Raw genomic sequence first — 24,108 nt, forward strand, 5'->3', positions numbered from 1 at the left:
TCTGCAGGTTCTGGTTCTGCATATACTGCAGGATAATGCACGTGGTGTTTATAGTGCTCATAATTGCCATGGTGATCTGAGCGGGCTCCATGTTCCCAGTGCTATGGTGTCTGTGTTGAAAAAAAGGCACTAAACGATTGTCTGCCATTGCTCTGACGGATGGGGGGCGACTGATGACATGGCTTGTAGGCATCAAGGAGAAACACAAACAACTGTCATACAGAATGGCCCCCTCAAAGATTGAACTCAAAACCCTGGGTTTAACAGGCCATTGATTTCACACAGAGAGGGAGGGAAGGGGGAGCAAATGAACACAAAACAAATCAGGTCTATTTCTTGTTTTGGTCCACTCCATCTATCTTATACATCTTAGGCTGGCAGCAGACGGTGCAGTACAACTACTAGCCATCATCATCTCCTGGCTGCTCACCAGAAGACAGTGCAGTACAACTGCGGGCAGGACTGAGTGTCCAGGAGACAAAACTTAAAAAGGGAATGACCTGGCTGAGTCACTCCCATGTCTGCCCAGGCGTCCCTGACTGACCTCACCAAGGTCGGTAAAAAGAGCACCCAGGAGTACAATGACAATGGCTACCAGTTGTAATGCACCATCTGCTGCCAAAAGGCAATGAGTCCCATCTCTGCCAGCAACCAGGAGACGTACTGTGACGGTGAGCTGAGCAGGCTCCATGCTTGCCGTGGTATGGTGTCTGCTCAGGTAACCCAGGAAAAAAGGCGTGAAACGATTGTCTGCCATTTCTTTCATGGAGGGAGAGAGAGGGGGGCCTGACGACATGTACCCAGAACCACCCACGACACTGTTTTTGCCCCATCAGGCATTGGTATCTCAACCCAGAATTCCAATGGGCGGCAAAGACTGTGGGAACTGTGGAATAGCACCCACAGTGCAACACTCCAGAAGTCGATGCTAGCCTCGGTATTGTAGATGCAGTCTGCCAACTTAGTACACTCAGAGCATTTTGTGTAGGGACACACACAACTGACTGTATAAAAACGCTTTCTAAAAAACCGACTTCTATAAATTTGACCTAAATACCCTTAGTGACTGCAATTCAGCTGAGGCAACTGCCCTCAATAACAGCATGCCAAGAACAGTTCTGCTGCCCTTTACTCACACAACAAGGGTAACAACACTTTATTACTCCTGCACCCAATAACAAAGTGACTTGCGATCCAACAGCAGCCAAAAATGATCATTTGGGCAAAGCAGCCTCATCATGCTGTGCACCTAGGGAGATTGGGTGTGTCTGTGCAAACAAGGTCAGTTCCTGAAGTCTTCTCCCCCAGCTCATCATAAGATGTCAAGAGAGTGCTTATTCCAACCTGCTTACATATGTGTTAGTCACCTGGCTACAGAATCCAAAAGACCTTAGGTGAGCACAGAGAAGCAAAGATAAGGAAAGGGTTCAGCCTAGCCAGAGCTGTATCTCCACCAAGCCATGCTGCTGGAGGTCTAGCTTTGCTTGCTCTCTCTCTGTCTTTTTTTTGTCTCTCAGTCCCAAGTGAATTCCTCTGTCCCTGTGAGTCCTGTTCTGTAACACAGACACCTGACACCTTCTTTCTTTTATCTCCAGGTCCAGGCTTTTGCTCCATTGGCCTGCATAAAAGTGGTGAGAATTAACTTATTCTATAAGATGATGCTCAGTTATGGGTTGATTCCAGTCCAGACAGTCCTAATGTTTCTATGTCTCAAATATCTAGCCTGATCTTTCATGTCCCAGGGGAAAGAAATAAATTCTTTCCCTCCAAGGGGTAGCAATACCAAACAGATCAGTACAGAGTTCAACAGATAGTTTATAAAAGAAATTACAGAAAATGCCTACATTTGTCACACCTTCTTGGGGAGAGAATACTGGGTACTAACAGGCTCTTTAATGTATTGGAGAAAGGCAGAACAAGAACCAATGGCTGGAAGTTCAAACCAGACAAATTCAGATTAGAAATAAGACAAAGAATTTTAACAGGCAGGGTGCTTAAACATTGGCACAAACTACCAAGATAACTGGTGAATTGTCCATCTCTTCTTGTTTTCAGATCGAGGGTTGGTGCCTTTCTAGAAGATGCTTTAGTCAAACACAAGTGTTTGGGCTCAATACAGGTAAATGAATTAGAATCTTTGGTGTGTCATTCATAGATCAGACTAGAATCTAGATGATCTAATGATCCCTTCTGACCCTAAAGTCTAAGTGTGTTAAAGTCACTGTGACTGATCAATTGGCCAGGGCTATGAAAGTAAGGCATCCAATGAGAAATTTATACAAATCATTAATAAAATGAATGTCAGTGAGATTCATGAAGGAAATGAAGAGCAGCGTGTGGTGGAAGGCTGGTTGGGAGACTGGGGAGAGAGCTGCTGGTCCCAGTTAACAGTGTTCTCTGCGGGCTGCAATGCATGAGTAGGATGTTATACTGCTTGAGGCTGAAGCACTGTTTGATACACTGAAGCAGCAGCCTCTATAGGGAAGCATTCTATCTCTGCATTGCCTGCAAGAGCTGCTTCTCCATGTCCCTGTTCTTTTCAACTGTGTCACGAGTCAGGCCAATGCTCTCCTGGATCATGGCAAGGCTGGGTTGGGTCATGTCTCTGGTCAGCTGTTTGTCTTTCTTCTTCTCCACAAACAGGACCCTCCTCTAGTCCTCAGAGGTATTGGATCTCTTTCAAGAGGCTATCAGGAGGTCTCAAACATTTCCTCCTTTGTCCTGCCTTCCTTCTCTGTAAGATTAGTGAAGTGATCACACACTGATAATGGTGCTGTCCATGAGCACTTGGCACTTCAGGTTCAGGAACTGTGGGAGCTGAGAAAATTAACAAGTATTTGCTGTTCTTAATTAATCTCCATGGCAGCATCAGTGATCAAATACTCCTCCCCACTATTTTGAAAAGCCATTCTCTGAGTTCCTTCCCAATCTTGGGTGCATGTAGTGATAGTAGGTCATTTTCCACGTTACTTCTCCTCTGCCTATGAAACCTGTTGCAATGAATGCTGTTTTAATCCTATGATGCTCTGATAGATGGGTGGCTGTTGTGGTTAGGTCAGGGTGGCCAACCTGAGCCTGAGAAGGAGCCAGAATTTACCAGTGTACATTGCCAAAGAGCCACAGAGTCACATCTGCTCCCCCACCACCCCGCTCTCAGCGCCTCCCGCCCACCAGCAGCCCCTCCGATCAGCGCCTCCCGCTTCCTCCCTGAACCTCCAGATCAGCTGTTTTGTGGCATGCAGGAGGCTCAGAGGGGGAAGAATGAGGGCATGGCAGGCTCAGGGGAGGGGGTGGGAAGGGGTGGAGTGGGGGCAGGGCCTGTGGCAGAGCCAGGGGTTGAGCCGTGATCACCCCCGGCACACTGGAAAGTTGGCGCCTATAGCTCCAGCCCTGGAGTCAATGCCTATATATGGAGCCATGTATTAACTTCTGAAGAGCCGTATGTGGCTCTGGAGCCACACGTTGGCCACCCCTGGGTTAGGTGGACAGTAGGGCCCTCAGGTTCTTTGAGAGATGGGTGGCAGTTGTGGCTAGGTGGGCAGCAGGTTCAGGTAGTGTGTTTTCTTGTTTTACATGCTGCAGTGGATATTTACTGAGCAATTGGTGGGCAGTGGAATGTGAATGTGAGGGTGAGGGTGAGGCTTCGGCAGTTTGCAGGGAGCAGGTTAGAAATTGAATCTGCACCTCATTGAGTGGCCCTTACCCTGGATAATGTTGTGTTGATGCGTGTGACCAGGAAACAGAGAAGGGACTTGTTCAGAAAGGCAAAGGGCAGCCCAGCAATGCTGTGATGTTATTCACTGGAATGGCCTTCTCAGAGGTGTTGCAGGACTGGAAGGACTCCGCGATCTATACCAGCATGAATGGCCTGTGTAGATAAAGTCTAAAGTTCTTTGACTCTAAGAGTGTTGTATTAGATTTCAAGGGGCACAGAGCCGTGGTAAGACCAATCAGAATTCATCCCTGACATTGCACCAGTGTTGGAGACTATGAAGGTGGGTCACTGACACATTAAATCTCAGGGGCCAGGGACTGATCTGCTTGTCAGGAGATCTCCAGAGAGCCCTCACCTGGGGCAGGTGTAGTTTCGAGTTGGAGCCACTTTCCCCACAGCAATCAGTGGTCATTCATACCACACTCAAAAGCCGTGCCTGCCCTGGCTTGTTTTCCTTAATATGTCCCATTCTATGGTAGCATCTAAATGCCACAACCGAGATGGGGTCCCCATTGTGCTGGGCCTTAGACACTCCAATATGAGAGACTATTCCTGTCTTGGAGAGTTTATTATAATCTAAACATAGCCAATAGATCCACAGGTGCAGCCAGCTTGTGAGCATCGTATGGAGCTGCTGCTAGCAGCTCTGGGATTTTAACCACAGCAACATCAAACCCTGATCCAAGCCAGGGCAGACAAGGACTCAGGCTCCCTTCCCCTCTGGTGTATGTTAGGCAGCAGTGAGGCTTGTTACCTCCTCTCCACTGCCCCGTGGCACTATCACTGCATCCCACTCACTCACCGTCTGGTTTGTTATTTCTCCTGTTCCCCAGAACAAGCTACGATGAAGGGGAAGGTTCCCTTGTTCTCCCCCGGCTCCACGGTGAGCTCTGCTCTTTCCGGCTACGTCACTCTCTGCCTCACTCTACAGGTTCACAGGCTGGCATCAGGTAGGAGCTCCAGTCTCTTTGCTGGGTAGGCTGTTTTTGCTGTCCATTACCGTCCATCTCGCATCACTGCCTTGTCTTATAAACCACATCTGCTCAACCAGCCTGGTGTGTCTGCTCTTTACACAACAACCAACATGGAGAAACCAAAGGGCACATTGGGGTCCCAATAAGATTATGTATAGGTAGTAGACATGGTTGTCAGGCCTAACTACATACACAATGTGGAGGGCAAAGGACATGGGTCCCTGCCCAGAGATAGGTGATGTCTGGAGGACTGAGACTAAGGGGACATTTCTTGAGCAGACCATGGAAGAGTCAGAAGTGCAATTACCCCAAGCCTGTGTCTCTCTGCACTTGTAGACATGTCTAGGGCTCTTCTTGGGTATGTGGTGTTCACTTCTAACACAGAGCACTCTCTTACTTTGTGTCTTACTGCTGAATTAAGGTTTCAGAGGGGTAGCCGTGTTAGTCTGTATCAGCAAAAACAATGAGGAGTCCTTGTGGCACCTTAGAGACTAACAAATTTATTTGGGCATAAGTTTTTGTGGGCTAAAACCCACTTGATCAGATGCATGGAGTGAAAAATACAGTAAGCAGTATATATATTACAGCACATGAAAAGATGGGAGTTGCTTTATTAAGTGTGTGAGGGGGGATCAGTGCTAACGAAGCCATTTCAATTAAAGTGGAAGTGGCCTATTCTCAACAGTTGACAAGAAAGGGTGAATATCAACATAGGGAAAATTACTTTTGTAGTGCTCACGAGGCCAATGCAATCAAGGTAGACATCACCCATTCCCAACAGTTGACAAGAAGGTGTGAGTATCAACAGAGGGAAAATTACTTCTTGTAGTGACCCGTCCAGTTTTTATTCAGGCCTAATTTGATGGTGTCCAGTTTGCAAATTAATTCTAGTTCTGCAGTCTCTCGCTGAAGTCTGTTTTGAAGTTTTTTTGTTGAAGAATTGCCGCTTTTAAGTCTGTTATTGAGTGTCCAGGGAAACTGAAGTGCTCTCCTCCTGGACATCATCAAATTTGTTAGTCTCTAAGGTGCCACAAAGACTCCTCGTTGTTTTTGCTGAATTAATGCCACCCCCAACCCCTCACTGATTTAATTTCCATTTTTCATTGTACATTTCACAGCACAGTTCACAGTAATTGGTCCTGACCATCCAATCACTGCCTCCCTAGGTGGGGAGGCCGTCCTACCCTGCCACCTCTCCCCCAGGATAAATGCTCAGAACATGGAGGTGAGATGGCTTCGATCTCAGTACTCTCCATTTGTGCACCTGTACCATGATGGGCAGGATAGGTATGAACAGCAGATGCCAGAATATCAAAAAAGAACTCAGCTTTTGAAAGACAACATTACCAATGGGAGTGTTTCCCTGAGAATACGCGATATCCAACCCTCAGACAATGGGCGGTACAAGTGTTTTTTTCAGTCCGATGTCTCCTATGAAGAAGCTTTATTGGAACTGCAGGTTGCAGGTTGGTAACTTGTTTTGATGTCTTAAACAGGGTAATAATTGGAGTCATAGAGTTCATTGTGAGATGACACCGGATTTTTTTTTTCATTGGGAGAGGTACCTCTCCACTAGCTAAAGAATGTTTACTGTTTAACAGTCAGTTTTTCTAAGTGCTCAGATTGTACTGAAAATTGCTGTGCTTCATTGGAGTCTGGGGTCGGATTAGTGGTCCAAATTTGAGGTTGTTTGAGCAAGAGGCTGAGATATGCAAACACCCCTAAAAAGTCAGGTGATATTAACATGCTGTGATTATTACAACTATTTTGTCCACATCTAGGGCCAAACAATGGCTGATCCTCCCTACACTGATGTCACCAGTTGGGATTGATCTTGGTTCATACCTGGCACCCACAGGGTAACAGTGGTTGATACCCAGGACTGTGTGCACGGAGCCTGTCTAAGAGTGGGAGAGTTGAAGACTTCCCCTCCCAGGACATGTAAAGGCAGCAGGCCTGACACCAGAAGGTGCTGTCAGAGAGACCAGAAAAGGGACAGCAGTGCAGTTAGTTCTGTAACTGAGACACTCAAACACTGAGCCTGCTCCACACAATCCTCCCCGACTTGCAAAATGTTACCACCCCTTCAGCCTGGCCCTGAGGAGTCCTTCTGAGATGCTTCCTTCACTTACCCCTCACCAAGCCCTGGAGACCATTGTCATGTCAGACACCAGACTGCTGACAATCCCCATGGCAGGAAGTCTGTGCCCTGCCACTGACACAGCTCAGCACTGAAAAGAGGCATAATAGATCCCTGAAGGTACACCGGCACCTCTCCGCATATCCAGCGACAACTCGGCCACCCTGTTCCCACTAATCTCTCCACCAGTCAGAACAGCTACACTGAACACAGTAAATGAAGCTACAGGGTATGCAGACAATTCCTGGTTATCAGCCCCAAGGAGCAGGGGTAGCATGTTTGTAGAAATTGTGGTGGTGCCCAAAAGCCACCCCTGCCCAAACTCCACCCCCGCACCTGCCCAAGGCTCTGGGGGGGAGTTTGGGTGAGAGAGGAGGTCTGGAGTGCTAGGCTGGGGTAGGGGATTGGGGTGCAGGGTGCAGGCTCTGAGAGGGAGTTTGGGGATGGGACGGGTGCAGAGGGATCGGGTGCAGGGGTGAGGGCTGTGGCTGCAAATGAGGGGTTTGGATTGTGGGAGGGGATCAGGGTGAGAGTAGGGGTGTAGGCGGTGAGGGCTCTGGCTGGGATTGGGGATAAGGTGTTTGGGATGCTGGAGGGGCTCAGGGCTAGGGTAGAGAGTTGAGGGTGTGGTGGGTAAAAGCTCTGACTGGGGCTGTGGGCTCCGGGGTGAGGCAGGGCTGGGGATGAGTTTGGGGTGCAGGCAGGCTGCTCTGGGACAGGGGCCAGAGAGGAGGACTCCCCCAGCCCTTTCCCTGTTGGCAGCAATGAGCTCTGGGGGAGGAGCCCCCCTTTCCCGCCCCCCTAGCAGCACACTCATCCCCACCACTGTCACTGCATGTGCTCCTAGGGTCTCTCTCAGGTCCAGGAATCTCCCTCGCCTCCCTTGTAGTGGGTGCCGTGGGGTGCTATGTGCACCTGCTCCCCTGCTGTTGCCCCTGACTGTAGTCTCACTGGGGGTGAGGGATGGGGCTGCCTCCTTGCCCAGCATGGGGCAGGAGCAGTTACGGGGGGCGGGGGGCTGTGCTGATGGAGGGTCCTGCCAGAAAAGGGAAGGGTTTGAGGGGGAAGAGCAGGCTCAGAGTCAGTCCACCCTGGTAGTGGAGAGAGGGGAACTAGGACCCTGTGGCAGCAGTTGCTGCAGGGAAGCAGCCTGGAGGAGACAGGGATACTCTGCTCCAGGGCCCAGGAAAGGCGAGCGGGGGCAGCAAGTCAGGGCCACAGGACACTCGGGAGGGACCAGGTGGGGCCGGGGGGGGGGACTGGCCCCAAATTTTGGTGGAGCTGGGCCCCTGGCTCTGAATATTGCTGGTGCCCAAGCACCACATGGGTATGGAACTCACCGCCTATGAAAAGAGCAGAGTTAAGGTTGTTTGAACATGTACCTTCACTCCATTTCCTGAGTTTGGATTTTGCTGAACTCAGCATTCTGAAAGGGAACGAGATACCACCAGGCAACCTTAACTCTGTGCTAATGAAGGTTTTCATCAATGAATTTTAAAAACAAAGACAAAAACCAAAAAAAAAAAACAACAAAGGGAAATGTTTGTTGCAGGAGTTAACGGTCAGTCAGGGAGCTGTAGTTCTCATTTAGGTTTGCAGTTGATACATGACTGTGGCTAGGTAATAACAAAAAGCCCTAGCTTTGATACTGTTCTTTTCATCGGTAGATCGCAAAGAACTTTACCTCATGTCTCCATTTTACTGATAGGAAACTGAGGCACAGAGAAGTAAAGTGACTTGCCCAAGGTCACCCAGCAGGCCATGGCAGAACCAAGAATAGCCCAAATCTAGTGGTATCTAAGTTGCCATTTGATTCCTCAGTGCTTTTCCCCCACCTACATTCTGTTACAGTGCAGTGGGGATAATGGTTGTGCTATGAAGTGTTTGCATGTAGTTGCTAACAGGGACAGTGAGAGAAATCTGAGACATCGTCTGTGTCCTAAAACCTTGACTGTTTCACAATATGTTGGTGTAGCAAAGCGACGACTCACTAGCGCAGCAACTGCTGCTGGTCATCTTGGGAATTAGCTCTTCCAGCCCAGAACGCCCTCTGCAGGCTGGCGTCTCACCTGCCTTAGAGGCCCCCCCCATGTCCCTCCCAGACCCCCATGCCTCTTTACCTCAGGGTTCTGCCCCAGCAGTACCCCCCCACTCTGGTTCTCACCTCCCAGGGGAACCCCCAACCCTCTATCCCCATCCAGCCCCCTCTCACTGAGGCAGACTGCAGTCTGTAATAGCCACTCATCACTGGCAAGGGGTTAGGACCTGCTGCCTTTGCCTAGTCACAGGCTGTATCTCTGCAGCCCCAGTACCGCTGTAGGCCTTCAACAAGGCCTGCAGCCTGGGGTTTTACCAGGCTAGAGCTCCCCAGCTCCCTTGCCCTATTCCCCAGCACTGCTCCAGTTCATGTACCTTTCTCTCATAGAGCTAGCCCTTCTCCCTCCAGGGCTAGAGAGACCCTTTCTCAACTCCTGGCTCATGGCCCTTTTATAGGGCCAGCTGTGGCCTGACTGGAGCGTGGCCCCAGCTGTGGCTGCTTCCCCAATCAGCCTAGCCTTTCACAGGAGCAGGGTAACTGCCTCACTACAGTTGGGTACAAGTATCAGAGGGGTAGCCGTGTTAGTCTGGTTCTGTAGAAGCAGCAAAGAATCCTGTGGCACCTTATAGACTAACAGACGTTTTGCAGCATGAGCTTTCGTGGGTGAATGCCCACTTCTTCAGATGCAAGCAGTGGAAATTTCCAGGGACAGGTGTGTATATATAAGCAAGCAAGAAGCAAGCTAGAGATAACGAGGTTAGATCAATCAGGGAGGATGAGGCCCTGTTCCAGCAGCTGAGGTGTGAAAACCAAGGGAGTGACTGATTTACTGATGCTCTGTGTCTTGGATCAGAGATGTCTTAATTGTCTCTTTTCCAAGCTGGAAAGTCCCAGTCTTATTAATCTCTCCTCTTATGGAAGCTGTTCCATACCCCTAATCATTTTTGTTGCCTTTCTTTCTATCTTTCTTTTTTGAGATGGGAGAACCAGAACTGCACGCAATATTGAACATGTGGGTTTACCGTGTATTTCTATAATGGTATTATGATATTTATTGTCTTATTATCCATCCCTTTCCTAATGCTTCCCAGGGCTGCCCAGAGGATTCCGGGGGCCCGGGGTCTTATTACACACTATTTATTAAGTATCCCTGGCCTCTGTTTGCCAGAAGCTGGGAATGAGCAACATGGGATTGATCACTTGATGATTACCTGTTCTGTTCATCCCCTCTGGGGCACCTGGCACTGGCCACCGTCCGAAGACAGGATACTGGCTCCTTGGTCTGACCCAGTAGGGCCATTCTTATGTTCTTTCTTATCATTACAATATTCTTATTACATTATGAAAATGGCAATACTCTTCCAAGATTTCACTTTCGTAGCTTGTATCACTTTGAATAAGTCGGTTATAAGACAAGGCTCCTGTGTTTCATCAAGGAGCATCAGATGTGAAACAGCAGGAAGGTATTTAAGAAGCCAACTCAAAGAGTTCCTCCTATACAAGCTTTCAGGTCTTGAGCAGTCCAGGCAAACAATACATGTTACAACAAAGCTTGAACTTGTTCTTCATAATAATTTTAAAAATAACACTAGCTGCCTATTTAATTTTAAAAACAGAAAAAAATATCCACCTCCCTTTCCATTTCTTATAAAGAGTCTTGAAGTTTAAATCTCCTCAATGTGATAGAGATGCTTGCTTTGATCTGCTTAGCTCTTGAAAGTCCAGGGGCTCCAGGCTGCTGGCCCTGTGCTACCCAGGGTCCCTAGGGACAGCTCTGTCCAACATTAGGGATTTTTCCCCCCGAGAACCCCCTGTAACATTTTGTGAACCCCCAGGGGTTCTCAGACCCCAGTTTGGGAACCACTGCCCTAAATACATAACTTTTACTGCCACCCATCCACTTGTCAAATCCCTCCCATCCCATTCCCCCAGCCCCACCCCTCCTCCTTTGAGCCCCCAACCCTTCTTCCCTTCCCACCAGCCATTCCCATAATACCTAGACTTCTTGCTGCAGACTCAAACCTCTTTATCTCCCATTCCCATCCACTCTTCCAGTCTGATCACCCCTCCCAGTAAGTGTTTTCACGTATAATTTATTTTCTTTTCAAATATAGTTTCAGCACCTTCTGAATTATCTGCTGTATGGAGATTATGCCTAAAAAAGGAAAAGAAGGAAGAAAAAAAACACCCACCTTGACAAAGGTTGATCTTTTCCCAAATGTTCCCAGATGTTTACAGTTCATTCTCAGATTTGTGCCCAGGGATTGTTTCAAACTTCAAAGTTGCTGTGAACTATATGAAATGCTATTTTTTCAGGGTCTGTATTTTGGGAATGCCCTTGCACAAACAACTCCAAATTTGGATCAGTAGCCCAACCCTACTCTCCTTCAAGACACAGTAAATGCTAACACTTTCTGGGTATGCCTGCAAATTTTAGGGTACTTAGAAATGGAAAAGTCTTCTCAGTCTTAACTGAAGCAGAGCTGACGCTTGCTATAGCACTGTATGAAATTAACCATGAGAAATGGCTTTGCTGTATCCTGATTCTCAGTGTGGGGTAATGTTAAAAGGGGACTATATAGCAGGGATTGGCAACCTTTGGCATGTGGCCCATCAGGGTAATCTGCTGGCGGGCTGCAAGACATTTTGTTTATGTTGACTATCTGCAGGCATGGCCCCCTGCAGCTCCCAGTAGCTGTGGTTTGCTATTCCCAGCCAATGGGAGCTGCAGGAAGTGGTGCGGGCCACAGGGACATGCTGGCCGCCACTTCCCACAGCTCCCATTGGCCAGGAACAGTGAACTGCAGCCACTGGGAGCTGCAGGGGCCAGTGCCTGCGCAGACCCTGCTGTATGGAAAGGACAGAGGGAGGACTGAGAGGGAGAGGTTCTTCATATCCATCTCCAGTAGAGGATGTTCAGAGAGGTATAAAGTGGGATATTCATCTCACTGTGATGTTCTCTAGTAGAGATAAATACAGCATGAAACTGTAGCTCTGAGTTGTGTGAATTGCTCCATTCCTGGCAGAGGGTGTTCCCATCCCTCCTCCCAAGTGCTGAAGACCCTGTGATAAGCATCAAGCCAGGGGTTTCAGAACAAGGGGAGCCAGGGGCCATGATGGCCCTCCCCTCTCTCCACACATCAAGCGCCGTGTCTCCGGCCGAGCCCCTGAGCCCTGCCCCGATCCGAGCCGCGTGGTGAGGGGGCGGGGCTGGGAGCTCCAACGGGGCCTGAGCCCCGCCCGCTCAGTGCGGCGTGGGGAGGGGCGGGGCTGCGAGCTCCGAGCTGAGCTCAGCTGCCTCCGCTCGGCGTGGAGCTCCCAGCCCCGCCCCCTCACCACGCGGCTCTGAGCGGGACGGAGCTCAGGCCCCGCCGGAGACGTGCTGCGGCTGTTCCGGCGAGGCGCTGAGGCTCCGGGTGAGGAGGGAGCCGGGGGTAAGAGGCTGAGGCTGAGGCTGAGGCTGGGTAGTAGCGAGTCTCACGCTCCGGTCTTCAGACAGGGATGAGCAAACCGTTAAACAATAAGTCCAGATCCTAGGTCAGGGTGGGGCAGTACAAAGTCCATGGCTCAGGCCCTCCTACAGGGGCTGAGCAAACAGCAGGGGCGGCTCTAGACATTTTGCCGCCCCAAGCACGGCAGGCAGGCTGCGTTTGGCGGCGTGCCTGCAGGAGGTCCGCCTAAGCTGCGGGACCAGTGGACCCTCTGCAGGCAAGCCACCGAAGGCAGCCTGCCTGCCACCCTCGCAGCAACCGGCAGAGCGCCCCCAGTGGCTTGCTGCCCCAGGCACATGCTTGGAGAGCTGGTGCCTGGAGCTGCCCTTGGCAAACAGTTAAGCAACAAGCTCAAGCCCTGGATCAGGGCAGGGCAATACAGAATCAGTGGCTCAGACCCTCAGGCAGGGGCTGAGCAAACAAATAAGTTTAGGAGGCTCAGGCCCTGGCTCTGAAGGCCCTCGCAGAGGGAGAGATGGCCACCCACAAGTTGCTGGCAGGGGGGATGCAGGCCCACCCATACCACTGCATTCCAGCCTGAGGGCCTAGCAGCAGCAGACGGCCTGCTGCTGTGCCAGTGGGGATCCTGGCCACAACACACTGACATCAGCTCTGGGTGTGCTGCAGCCAGACTAGGGTTGACTGCCCCTGGGCTACTTCCTACCTCCCCCTCCAGAGGTACCTGTGTCTGCACGGTGTCTTCCAAGGAATCAAGCAGCATGGGCTTCTCAGGGTAACTGGTGAGCTCCCCTGGGTAACTTGCCACAGGCAGGCTTAACAGCTTCTCCATGGCCTGACATCAAGCCTCAACTGGTCTGGCCAGTCCTTGGGTCGGCCACCAATTGCTGAACTTTCCCAACCGGGAGCTGGGCCACAGACATCTGACGTCTCCAGGAACTGGGTCTCTAGTGAACTCTGGGGCTGGACTTTTGTACTTCCTGTCCTGCGCCATGACCTCTGGAGGGTGGGCACAGGCTTCACTGGCTTTGCCCACTTTGGTAGTCAGAGGGGCTCATCCCTCCCCAGGGCAGCAGGGAACCACACTGCTTTGCTACAAGGGTACACATTTAATTTGAGCCTCTATTATAGTGTTTTTAAAAAGTTCCCATGCAACTTGCAGGCATTTCACTTTTGTGACTGTTCCTTTTAATTTCTGTGTAACTAGCTTCCTCATTTTTGTGTAATTCCCCTTTCTGAAGTCAAATGCTAATGTAGTGGGGACCTGTGGTATTCACCCCCCAGCCCAACCCCACACAAGGATGTTTAATTTAATTACATAGTGGTTGCTATTACCAAGTGGTTCAGCTACATTCATCTCTTGGATCAGATCCTGTGCTTCACTTAAGGCTAAATCAGGAATTGCCTTTTCCCCTGTGGTTTCTAGGATTATCTCCTCCAAGAAGCAGTCAGTAATGGTGTCTAGAAACTATCTCTGCATCCCATCCTGAGGTGACATGTACCCAGTCAATATGGGGATACTTGAAATCTCTCATTATTATTGAATTTTTTTCTGTTTTGATAGCTTCTCTAATCTCCTGGAGCATTTCATAATCACCATCACAGTCCATAGCATATTCCTACTGCTATACTTTTATTATTTAATCATGGCATTTCTATCCATAGAGATTCTATGGTACAGTTTGATTCATTTAAGATTACTATCATAGAATCTCAGGGTTGGAAGGGACCTCAGGAGGTCATCTAGTCCAACCCCCTGCTCAAAGCAGGACCAATCCCCAGACAGTTTTTTACCCCAGTTCCTTAAATGGCCCTCCTCAAGGATTGAGCTCACAACCCTGGATTTAGCAAGCCAATACTCAAACGATTAAGCTATCCACCCCCCACTATATTTGACTCTATGCTTTTTTTCACATATAGTGCCACTCCTCCACCAGCACAACCAACTTTGTTATTCCTATATAGTTTGTATTCCGGTATTACTGTGTAACATTGATTATCCTCATTCCACCAAGTTTCTGGGATGCCTTTTATATCAATATCCTCATCTAGTTCTTTTGTCTTATTACAGGGCACTGTAGAATTATCAGAATTTAATTTATTTCTTTCATAGGTTTGGGCTCTGCTCCTGACATCTCTGTGGAGGGACATCAGGGCAGAGGGATCTGGGTTGTGTGTCGATCATCTGGATGGTACCCACAGCCCGAGGTGCTGTGGAGAGATCTCCATGGGAAGCTGTTACCATCAGTCTCTGAAAACATATCCCAAGAAGCCAATGGCCTGTTTCAAACAGAGATTGCTATTGTTATAACAAAAGAGTCCAACCAGAAAGTGTACTGCTGTGTCAGGAACCCCCGAATCAACCAGGAGAGAGTCTCAACAATTTATATAGCAGGTAAGTGCCGGTCCACATGGCACATAGATAGACTGAAATGCTGCAGATGTGGGCAGAGAGTATTTATCATTGTGTCCCCTGTTTATTAGCCTGAACCTTCAAGGTGCTGAGTATGTCTTGTAAAGTCCTGAGCAAACTCAATTCTCTTTGACTCCAGTAGGGACTTAGGATGTTTAGGATCTTGCAGGTGGGATACCTTTAGCCAGATTCTTATGAGAGCTCCGTACCCAGAAATCATCATTCTTCTTAGTGCAGGTAGATTGAGAGGACTGTGTTGGAACTGCAAGTTATCACTGTAAGAATGGGGGGTTTCCAGGTTCTGTTTGCAGGATAGAGGGCTCTGCAGCAAAGCATGTGAGCAGAATCAGGGCTTGTCTACAGGAACAGTTAGTTCACAGCAATCTGGGGTGTAAATCTGCCTCTCACTAGCATGCCATATACTAACTGTCTGTGTGAACTCTGCTACATGCACTAACAATTCCTAAGTGTGCTTTCATCTACCTGCTTTGAAATGGGAACAGATCAAAGTGCACCAGGGAACTTTCAGATCATGGCAGCAGGGTGCACACAGCCAGTTAGTGCTCAGCAATTTAGTGCAAAGTGGATTTACACCCCAGCCTGCTGCACACTAATGTTTCCTATAGACGAGACAACATAAAGCAAGGTGGGGTGAGTTGTGTCTGCTGCTTTAGTGAGCAGCCCCTCTCCATTGTGGGGTTCTTCTGTGTTAAGATTCTGGATTCTAAGACAAAGTCATGTTATGCTGCAACCTTCCTGCAAGAGTATTTATGTTTGTGTCTCACTTCTCTGTGTGCTTTGACCATCGCAGTTCTCAGTGGAGGTGGGAATTCTCCTCTGTTCTCAGGAAGAGCTGCTGGATGCTGAGTATTCATGAAAATATGCCTAAGAAAGTCATTTTTCCTGACTAGCACAAGAGAGCTTAGGTTATGATCTGAGCATTGCTACTTAGATCACATCTAAAAATACCACATCAGAGTGAAAGCTGCACTGTGGGCACCATCCTGCAGTTCAGACTCTGGCAAAACTCCCATTGCCTGACATGACAGTTTTGCCTAAGACAGAGCAGAGGCTCAGGCTGTAATTTGCATTTAATTGCACAGAAGGCAGCAAAGGCAGAGCTCCACAGCCAAAGTAACTCTACATGCCCCTGTGAATGTACCTTGTGGTTTTCCATTTTACAGTCACTCGGTGGGCGTGATCCTGCTTTCCCTGCATAACCAAGTCAATGTGAGCTTTGGGAGTCCTAGTCATAAAAGACCAGGCCCAAAATATGCAGAAAAAATCTCACCTAAAAGCATCTTAACACACAAATTCTATAATAATAAGAACGTTGCTTTGTATTGTATGGTTCATCTGAGATCTCAAATTGTTGCTAGCAGAGGGATAGCTCAGTGGTTTGAGCACTGGCCTGCTAAACCCAGGGTTGTGAACGCAATTCCTGAGGGGGCCATTTAAGGAACTGGGGTAAAAATCTGTCTGGGGATTGGTCCTGCTTTGAGCAGGGGGTTGGATACTAGATAACCTCCTGAGGTTCCTTCCCACCCTAACATTCTGTTGTGACAGACCCAGACCAGTGGGGTACAGGAGTGTGGTAGAGGGCAAATATACTGGTCACTAGATGAGTAGTTTTCTGTTCCCTGAGTGACCAGATGTGACAATGCTGTTCTGGCAGGACCCAACTGAGATGCCAATTCAGGACCCATTGCTTAATCAGGAAAGTTACAGCCCAAAGCTGAGATTTCTCCACCTCTAAGGCAAACCAAACCAGCCAGCTAAAGAGGACTTTGGTTTCACCCCACTGGCTAACCACAAGTCACAAGCAATTCCCTTAGACACTCCAGTTTCCCAGTATCACCACCAGAACCACTCGTCCTGGGGGGATGAATGGTTATGAAAACCAACACCCCAATAAAAGAAAACGGTTCTCTTGATTCCCCCCCCCCCAAAAATCAAGCCCCAGACCCAGGTCAATATACAAATTGTATCTTACCCACAAATCATGCTGTTGCCACTCCTTTAGAATCTAAAATCTAAAGGTTTATTCATAAAAGAAAAAATATATAGATGAGAGCTAGAATTGGTTAAATGGAATCAATTACATAAAATAATGGCAAAGTTCTTAGTTCAGGCTTGTAGCAGTGATGGAGTAAACTGCAGGTTCAAATCAAGTCTCTGGAGTACATCCCCCGCTGGGATGGGTCATCAGTCCTTTGTTCAGAGCTTCAGTTTGTAGCAAAGTTCCTCCAGAGGTAAAAAGCAGGATTGAAGACCAGATAGAGATGAGGCATCAGCCTTTTATAGGCTTTTCCAGGTGTAAGAACACCTCTTTGTTCTTACTGTGGAAAATTACAGCAAAATGGAGTCTGCAGTCACATGGGCAAGTTCCTGCATACTTTGCTGAGTCACAAGGCGTATCTGCCTTCTCTCAATGGGTCAATTGTGTAGCTGATGGTCCTTAATGGGCCATCAAGCAGGCTAGGCAGAGCTAACACCAACTTGTCTGGGGTGTCATCCAGAAGCAGAGCACAAATTTGAAATACAGACAGTATAGAGCCAATACTCATAACTTTAACTACAAAATGATACATATAAACAGCATAATCATAACCAGCAACCTATAACCTGGTCTTAGACACCTTATATGACCTCTTTATATAACATTTGGTGCCACTACAAGACCTTGGTTGCAACCATGTTCTATATGGCCCCAGATTATATCAATAACATCACACTAGAGCAGGGGCTGCACTAGAGTAATCAGGAACCTGCTAGAACCAATTAAGGCAGACAGGCTGATTAGAACACCTGCAGCCAATCAAGGCATGCTAATAAGTGCACCTGAGTTTAAAAAGGAGCTCACTTCAATTTGTGGTGTGCCCATGAGGAGTTGAGAGTGTGTGCTGCTGGAGGACTAAAAGTGTTATCAGATACCAGGAGGGAGTTCCTGTGGTGAGGCTAAAGAAGGTGTTTGGAGGAGGCCACGGGGAAGTAGCCCAGGGAGTTGTAGCTGTTGTGCAGCTGTTACAGAAGGCTCTCTAGACAGCTGCAATCCACAGGGCCCTGGGCTGGAACCTTGAGTAGAGGACAGGCCCAGGTTCCGCCCCTAAACCTCTGAACTCCTGATCAGACACAGGAGGAGTTGACCCAGACTGTCGGTTGCACCAGAAGGGAAGATCACTGAGGTGAGAAAATCTGCCAATAAGCTCAGGACCCATCAAGGTAGAGGAGGAACTTTGTCACATTCTGTATGCTCCCTACAGAGCATCCTAATCTTCAAGCAGCATTAGGAAACCCCTCAAGATATAAAGTGACAGCTTGTAATATTTACACAGCCATAATATATCACACTGATCACATAGCAAAGACCTCTAGTCAGCCATTGCTACAGGAATCTGGAGGAATTTTTACCTGGAATTTCCAGGCTTAAGTTTTGTTTTTATTAAAATCCTGTATTAATATCTTTTGGGATGGACTCTCTTGTGGGGTTGAGCCACATTGAGCACAGGAGAGTCAGGGGTGTTAGGAAGCTCCTCACAACTCTTTGATTCTGAGGGCCAGTTTGCACCAGCTGCAGCCTTGGGATCAGTTAGAGCAGCCTAGCCCCAGGGAATGTTTGAACTTATACTGAATATCTGTAGCATAATGGAACTCCACCTTGTCCCTTCCATTAATGTTCAGTGACCAGACTAAATAAAAGCACAAAGGAACCACATTTCACTGTGTTTCCCTGTGAGATTCTTTTAACTAGTCACAGTATCCTTCCTTCATTCTGCAGGTATTTGCTCTCAAGTAAATAATAGTTTCCTTTGCAGAGCTGTTTTTCCTGAGGGTCAGTCTGTGGATTGTGGCTCTGGGAGTGACTGTCGCTGTCCTGGTTGTTCTCATTGCCCTTGCCAGTTACTGTATCTGGCAGCAGCACAGAGTGAAAGGTAAAGTGAAAAGAAAGAAGAAAATAAATAATATGCATATAATAAAATAGTACCCCCAGAAGTTAAAGGTAGTTTTAGGGACTTTGCTTGTGGAAAACTATTGGGAGTCACAGTATGGAAATGAGAATAGGGTGCTTGCAGGTCACCCCATGGTATAAGAGGATGCTGTGGAGATGGCCATCCCTGCAATTCCCATGTACAGAAGCCCTGAGTTACACCAGGGTTTGCTTTGGCATCTAGAGAGGCCCAAAACTAGAAGGATACCAGGATGACATAAAGCTACCTCAGTCCTCTCCTGTTCCTGGGCTGCAGGCTCTGAGCACAGAATCTTACCTGAAGAATTTAGATCATGGAGCACAAATACATGGCAATTTTTAAAATTTGAGTGTCTCACATTTCTTTGCTTATATAGGCTGGGCCTCAGCTGCTCACTCTGGTCACTATGTTGTTGATTTTGCTGAAAATCAGAAAGCAGGAAAAAATTGACTTCCAGTAAAATTTGGATTTTTCAGTTTTCTGGTTTTCACCAGAACAGCTACGGGTTCTGTTCATTGATGCCTAGAGCACTCCTGGAAATTTTGGAATTGATCAGATGTGGTTTTCAAAATCTGTTGCATTAAAGACAGAGAAACAGAAATGATGTTGAGTTGAGTGTAGGGCAGGGGTCTCAAACTCAAATGACCAAAAAGGGCCACATGAGGACTAGTACATTGGCCTGAGGGCTGCATTACTGACACCTCCCCCCACTGCCCTTGGCCCTGCCCCCATTCCACCCCTTCCATAGAGCCCTGCCCCTGCCCTGCCTCTTCCCTGCCCCCATTCCAAACCCTTCCCCGAATTCCCCACTCTAACTCCATCCTCTCCCTGCCCCCAGGGGGTGAAGGAGGGGTGTGGGGTGTGTCAGGGGCTCAGGGCAGGGAGTTGGGGTGTGTAGTGCAGGAGGGATGAGTGGGGGTCAGGGTATGGGGTTGGGGTTCAGGAGGGGTTCAGCAGAGGGTCAGGGAGGGGATTGGGGTGCAGGAGGGGTGTGATGGGGGCTCAGGGCAGTGGATTTGGGTGTGGGGTACAAGAGGGATGCGGTGGGGGTCAGGGCAGGGGATCGGGGTGCAGGAGGGGTGTGGAGTGCAGCAGGGTGCTCAGGGCAGGGGGTCAGGGTGCAGGGTATGGCAGTGGGTTGGGGTGCAGCAGGGGGCTCAGGGCAGTGGGTTGGGGTGCAGGAGGAGTGTGGCAGGGGGTTCAACTGCAGGAGCGGTTTGGGGGGCAGGCTCTGGCCTGGGGCGCACTGGGGGCAGGGCAGACAGACAGGCAGGGAACCTGCCCTGCCCCCGCGCTGCTCCAGGAAGTGGCTGGAATGTGGGGGAGCAGGGTCACGGGGTGCATGTGTTGCTGTTCCTTCAGGCACCTCCCCCAGCATCTCCCATTGGCTGGGAACAGGGAACTGTGGCCAGTGGGAGCTGCTGGAGGTGGTGCCTGAAGCAACATCAACACACATCCTGCGTCTCTCTTCCCCCACGTTCTTTCCGCTTCCCAGAGCAGTGTGGGGGCAGGGCAGGTAGGCAGAGAGGGAGCCTACCCTGCCCCTGGTGCATGTCGGGCTGGAGCTGCTCTAGGTAAACACTGGAGGAGAGCGGAGGGGCTTTAAGGACTTCGCAGGCCTCAGAAAATAACTGCGGGCCGTGTGTTTGAGACCCCTGATGTAGGGCCTTGCTTCACTCAGCCAATCATAATAGTGGATTTTCTTAAGAGCCTTAAGTTCAAGGGAGCCATTTTTATTTGGGAATCATTATCTAGATATCTAGGCATTTATGTGTGTGTTCACTAGGGCCCCAATTCAGCAGTGTAGGTAAGAACATGCCTGAACTATAAGCCCATGAGTCAATCCAGCCCTGTTCAGCATGTGGTAAGTATTTTGCTGAATCAGGCTCTAAAACAGAAGCCTTTAAGAACACAATAGACTACAGAGCAAATCAGACTCAGGCCCATCTAGTCTGGCACGCTGTCACTGATAGTGGCCAGTTTCTCATCCATGACAATCTCACCTCTTATACTATCATGGCTGAGTTTCCTTATAACCTTTTGTGAAGAACTTTGCCAAAGAGTATTTGAAAGTCTATAGCACAAGTGCCAACTTTTCAAAGTGCCAGGGGGTGCTCGACCCCCCAGCTCTGCCCCAGGCCCTGGCCCCACCCCAACCCTTTCCCCAAGGCCCCACCCCACCCTGCCTCTTCCTGCCCCTGCTCCACCCCCTTCCAATCCAGTTCCTCCCCCTTTCCCAAGTGTGTTGCATCCTTGCCCAATCATCAACTGAGGCTGCGGTCCCTGAGCTAGAGACTGCCCAACAAACCTGACATATTAGCCATTATACAAACATTAATTTCCTCAAAATATAAACACAATTGTTTCCCAATGTAATGGAATAGTCAACAGGTGCTTGCGAGGGGTACTGACCTATGGATCCCAGACAAGCCCCCCCAAAATGTAACCCTTCTGCCTATTTGAGTTGGCAGCAACAAGGGCCGGGTTCAGTATCCAGGTTCTGTTTCAATAACACAATGCAAAACCGGCTTGAGCCCCCACCCAGTGACCTGGGACAATTACATACCACCCCCCCCCCGGGCGCCTCTAGGAGGCAATACTTCCCCACTCGCAAACACAGAGTCTGAGTGTAGCAAAGTCCTTTTACTAAAGGAGGGAAACAATGGGGCTTTATATTGGGGAAACACCACAAACAGGATTCATAACACAAACCATGAGCAAAAGACCCACCCCCAAGTAAGTTTGGCAGTATCCTTTTCCCCTCAGGGTCTTAAGTCCAGCAACCCCAGAATCACCCAAAAGTTTAACAACTCAAAAGTCTCTGTCCCTGGTCACTGCAGCCCCAGAGTTCAAAAGTTTAACTGCAGAGTTTTACCTCCCAGCCTGAGTGGGAATGGGGAGGGCATGGGAGCGTTGAGGGGCACCTTACATGGGTCCAAGGCCAACTACCCTGCCTCTCCATGGGGTTCTGATGCAGCCTTCACCGCAAGCCACTCTGCCAGCCATTCCAGCAGCTGTCCCACAAACTACTCCCCTCCACCAGCCATTCCCACAAACTGCTCTGCCACCTGCTCCACCAGCATACCTTCAAGCTCCCCAACTACTTAACTCAGCACTTAGTGATTTCACCTTGTGGTAGGGGAGCCTCAGTGCTAGTGCACCATTGACCCAAAGTGAATTCAGCTCAGCAGTCTGTAACTAGACTTCTAATGGAATCAAAATTAGCTCTGATATTCCATAGCAGAACAAGAAGACACAATTAGCATTTCAGGCTCTCAAGAAGATCCAGGGTCTCTAGTACAAATGCATGTCTCCAGCCTTTCTCACGTCACTAGGATTTGGAACCCATGTCCTTTATCTAGCGAGTGCTACTCTGGCAAGTCCCTCTGTCATAAAATAGTTCCACTGTCCTTGATTCACATAATCAGGGTAACAACACTTCATTCTTCCTGCCCCAATAACAGAAAACTGGGGGTCCTACAGCAGCCAAAATGACCATTTGGGCTGCTGTAGGCTCATGCTAGGCTGGGTGGGTGTGCCTATGCAAACAAGATCAACCCCTGAAGTTCTTTTCCCAAACTCACCATAATTCACCACCAGATGTCAGGGTAGAGCTCATCCTGACTCTACTTACATCCGCAATGTGATTCCCAAACATTGGAGAGGTGATAGATGGCACACATATCCCAATTTTGGCACTGGACCATGTTGCAACAGAATATGTCAACAGAAAGGGGTACTTCTCTATGGTATTGCAGGCATGTGTGGATCACTGCGGGTGTTCCATTGACATCAGTACCGGGTGGTCCGGGAAGGTGCATAACACATGCATCTTCAAGAATACTGACCTGTACAGAAAGCTCCAAGAAGGGACTTTCTTTCCAGACCAGAAGATTCCAATTGAAATACCCATAGTGATTCTGGGAAACCCTGCCTTCCTCTTACTACCATGGCTCATGAAACCTTACACAGGAAACCTGGACAGCCGCAAGGAGCACTTCAACAATAGGCTGAGCAGGTGCAGAATGACCGTAGAATATGCCTTTGGCAGATTAAAAGCATGCTCATGCTATCTTTATGGTAGGTTAGACATAAATGAGGAAAATATTCCTATGGTCATAGCAGTCTACTGTGAGCTCCATAATATTTATGAGACTAAGGGTGAAAAATTTCCCCAGAGGTAGAGTGCTGAGGCAAACCACCTGGCTCTAAAACCAGGGCTATTAGAGGTGCGCAACAGGTCTATTTGAATCAGGGAGGCTTTGAGGCAACATTTTGACAATGAGCACCAATAATGTGTCTTTGTATACAGCACTCCACACCCCAGAATGTGTAGACATACCCTTAGTCTCTCAGCATTGTCCTGGCCCTCCTCAATAGCTCCCTATACCTCATGCTGATCCAGGGGACCCATCAATTCTCTCACTGGATTCCAATAGACTGAAATAATTCCCTGGTATTTTTTTAATACCTCTGGCCATTCACTCTGCTAATTAAATTTTAGCCTCCTAATTCCCATCATTCACTTTACCAGATGCACTTAATGCTCCTTTCTCCTGACTTCACAGGCTTCATATTTTCTGTTTCCTAAAGGATCCCTGTTTTGCTCTAATGACCTCTTGCACCTGGCAAGTGGAGTTACTGTATTTTTCCCCTTGCTAATTCCATTGTTGCCCAGGAGGTACCAGCGTCTGGCTGCTGATGTAGTCTCCAGTCTTAATCTAAGGATTATAACTTCCCTGCTTTAAGATGTTTTTTGCTCTCTTCTCCTCTGGACAATAATGTGATATTGTCTTGTTTCTCTTTGTTTTATTTTTAGACAAACTCCAGGCTGAGCTCAGTAAGTTCCATTCCCCAGTATCACCCTGTGTAACATTGTCTCCTGCTCAGCGTGTCTGTGTTCAGGGGCATTCTCACCCCTCTGTCTGTGTTTGGTTGCAGGGTGGAGAATTGCCCAGCTCTATGCAGGTACTGTACATACTACTGATGTTTTACCCATGACGAGGCCCCACCTCCCCCGAGAGCTCTCTGCTCCTTTCCTCACACAAAGAATTTTCATATGAAATTCAAAAGACTGAAAATAGCAATATCACTGAGGGCAGATGGAAAGGAGCAGATAATACCCCAGGTTTATTGCAGAGCAAGGATGTTTCCTTTGAGAAAATGCTGATTCGTAAGAAAATAGTGGCCCCTGGTGTCACCTTTCCAGAGCAGGATGGACATTCTTATCTATCCACAATTTGCACTGAACTTCACAACAGCAATATTTCCATGGTCAGACAGAGAATTAGCCCACAATCTCCTTCTAGCGTAAGCATAGCATGACCAGCTAAGATCTAGTCAGTTTCCCCATGTATTTTGGGTGAGGAAGGCCCTGTCCCCATTGAAAGGGCAGATATGTTTTTATAATA

General features: G+C 48.6%; 1 protein-coding gene across 1 annotated transcript in view; it reads left to right on the forward strand.

Moving 5' to 3' along the window:
• Positions 1–628: 628 nt before the first annotated feature.
• The window catches only part of LOC120394602 (butyrophilin subfamily 2 member A2-like), a 67,344-nt gene continuing 43,864 nt past the window's right edge, over positions 629–24,108 (forward strand). Inside the window, exons 1-6 of the mRNA XM_039518829.1 lie at positions 629–671; positions 4,549–4,665; positions 5,808–6,155; positions 14,430–14,711; positions 18,545–18,661; positions 23,639–23,665. Coding sequence (XP_039374763.1) covers positions 629–671; positions 4,549–4,665; positions 5,808–6,155; positions 14,430–14,711; positions 18,545–18,661; positions 23,639–23,665 — 934 coding nt within the window. The remainder of the gene's footprint in view (positions 672–4,548; positions 4,666–5,807; positions 6,156–14,429; positions 14,712–18,544; positions 18,662–23,638; positions 23,666–24,108) is intronic.

This window comes from Mauremys reevesii, unplaced genomic scaffold (assembly GCF_016161935.1).
Source record: "Mauremys reevesii isolate NIE-2019 unplaced genomic scaffold, ASM1616193v1 Contig7, whole genome shotgun sequence".
Lineage (NCBI taxonomy): Eukaryota > Metazoa > Chordata > Testudines > Geoemydidae > Mauremys > Mauremys reevesii.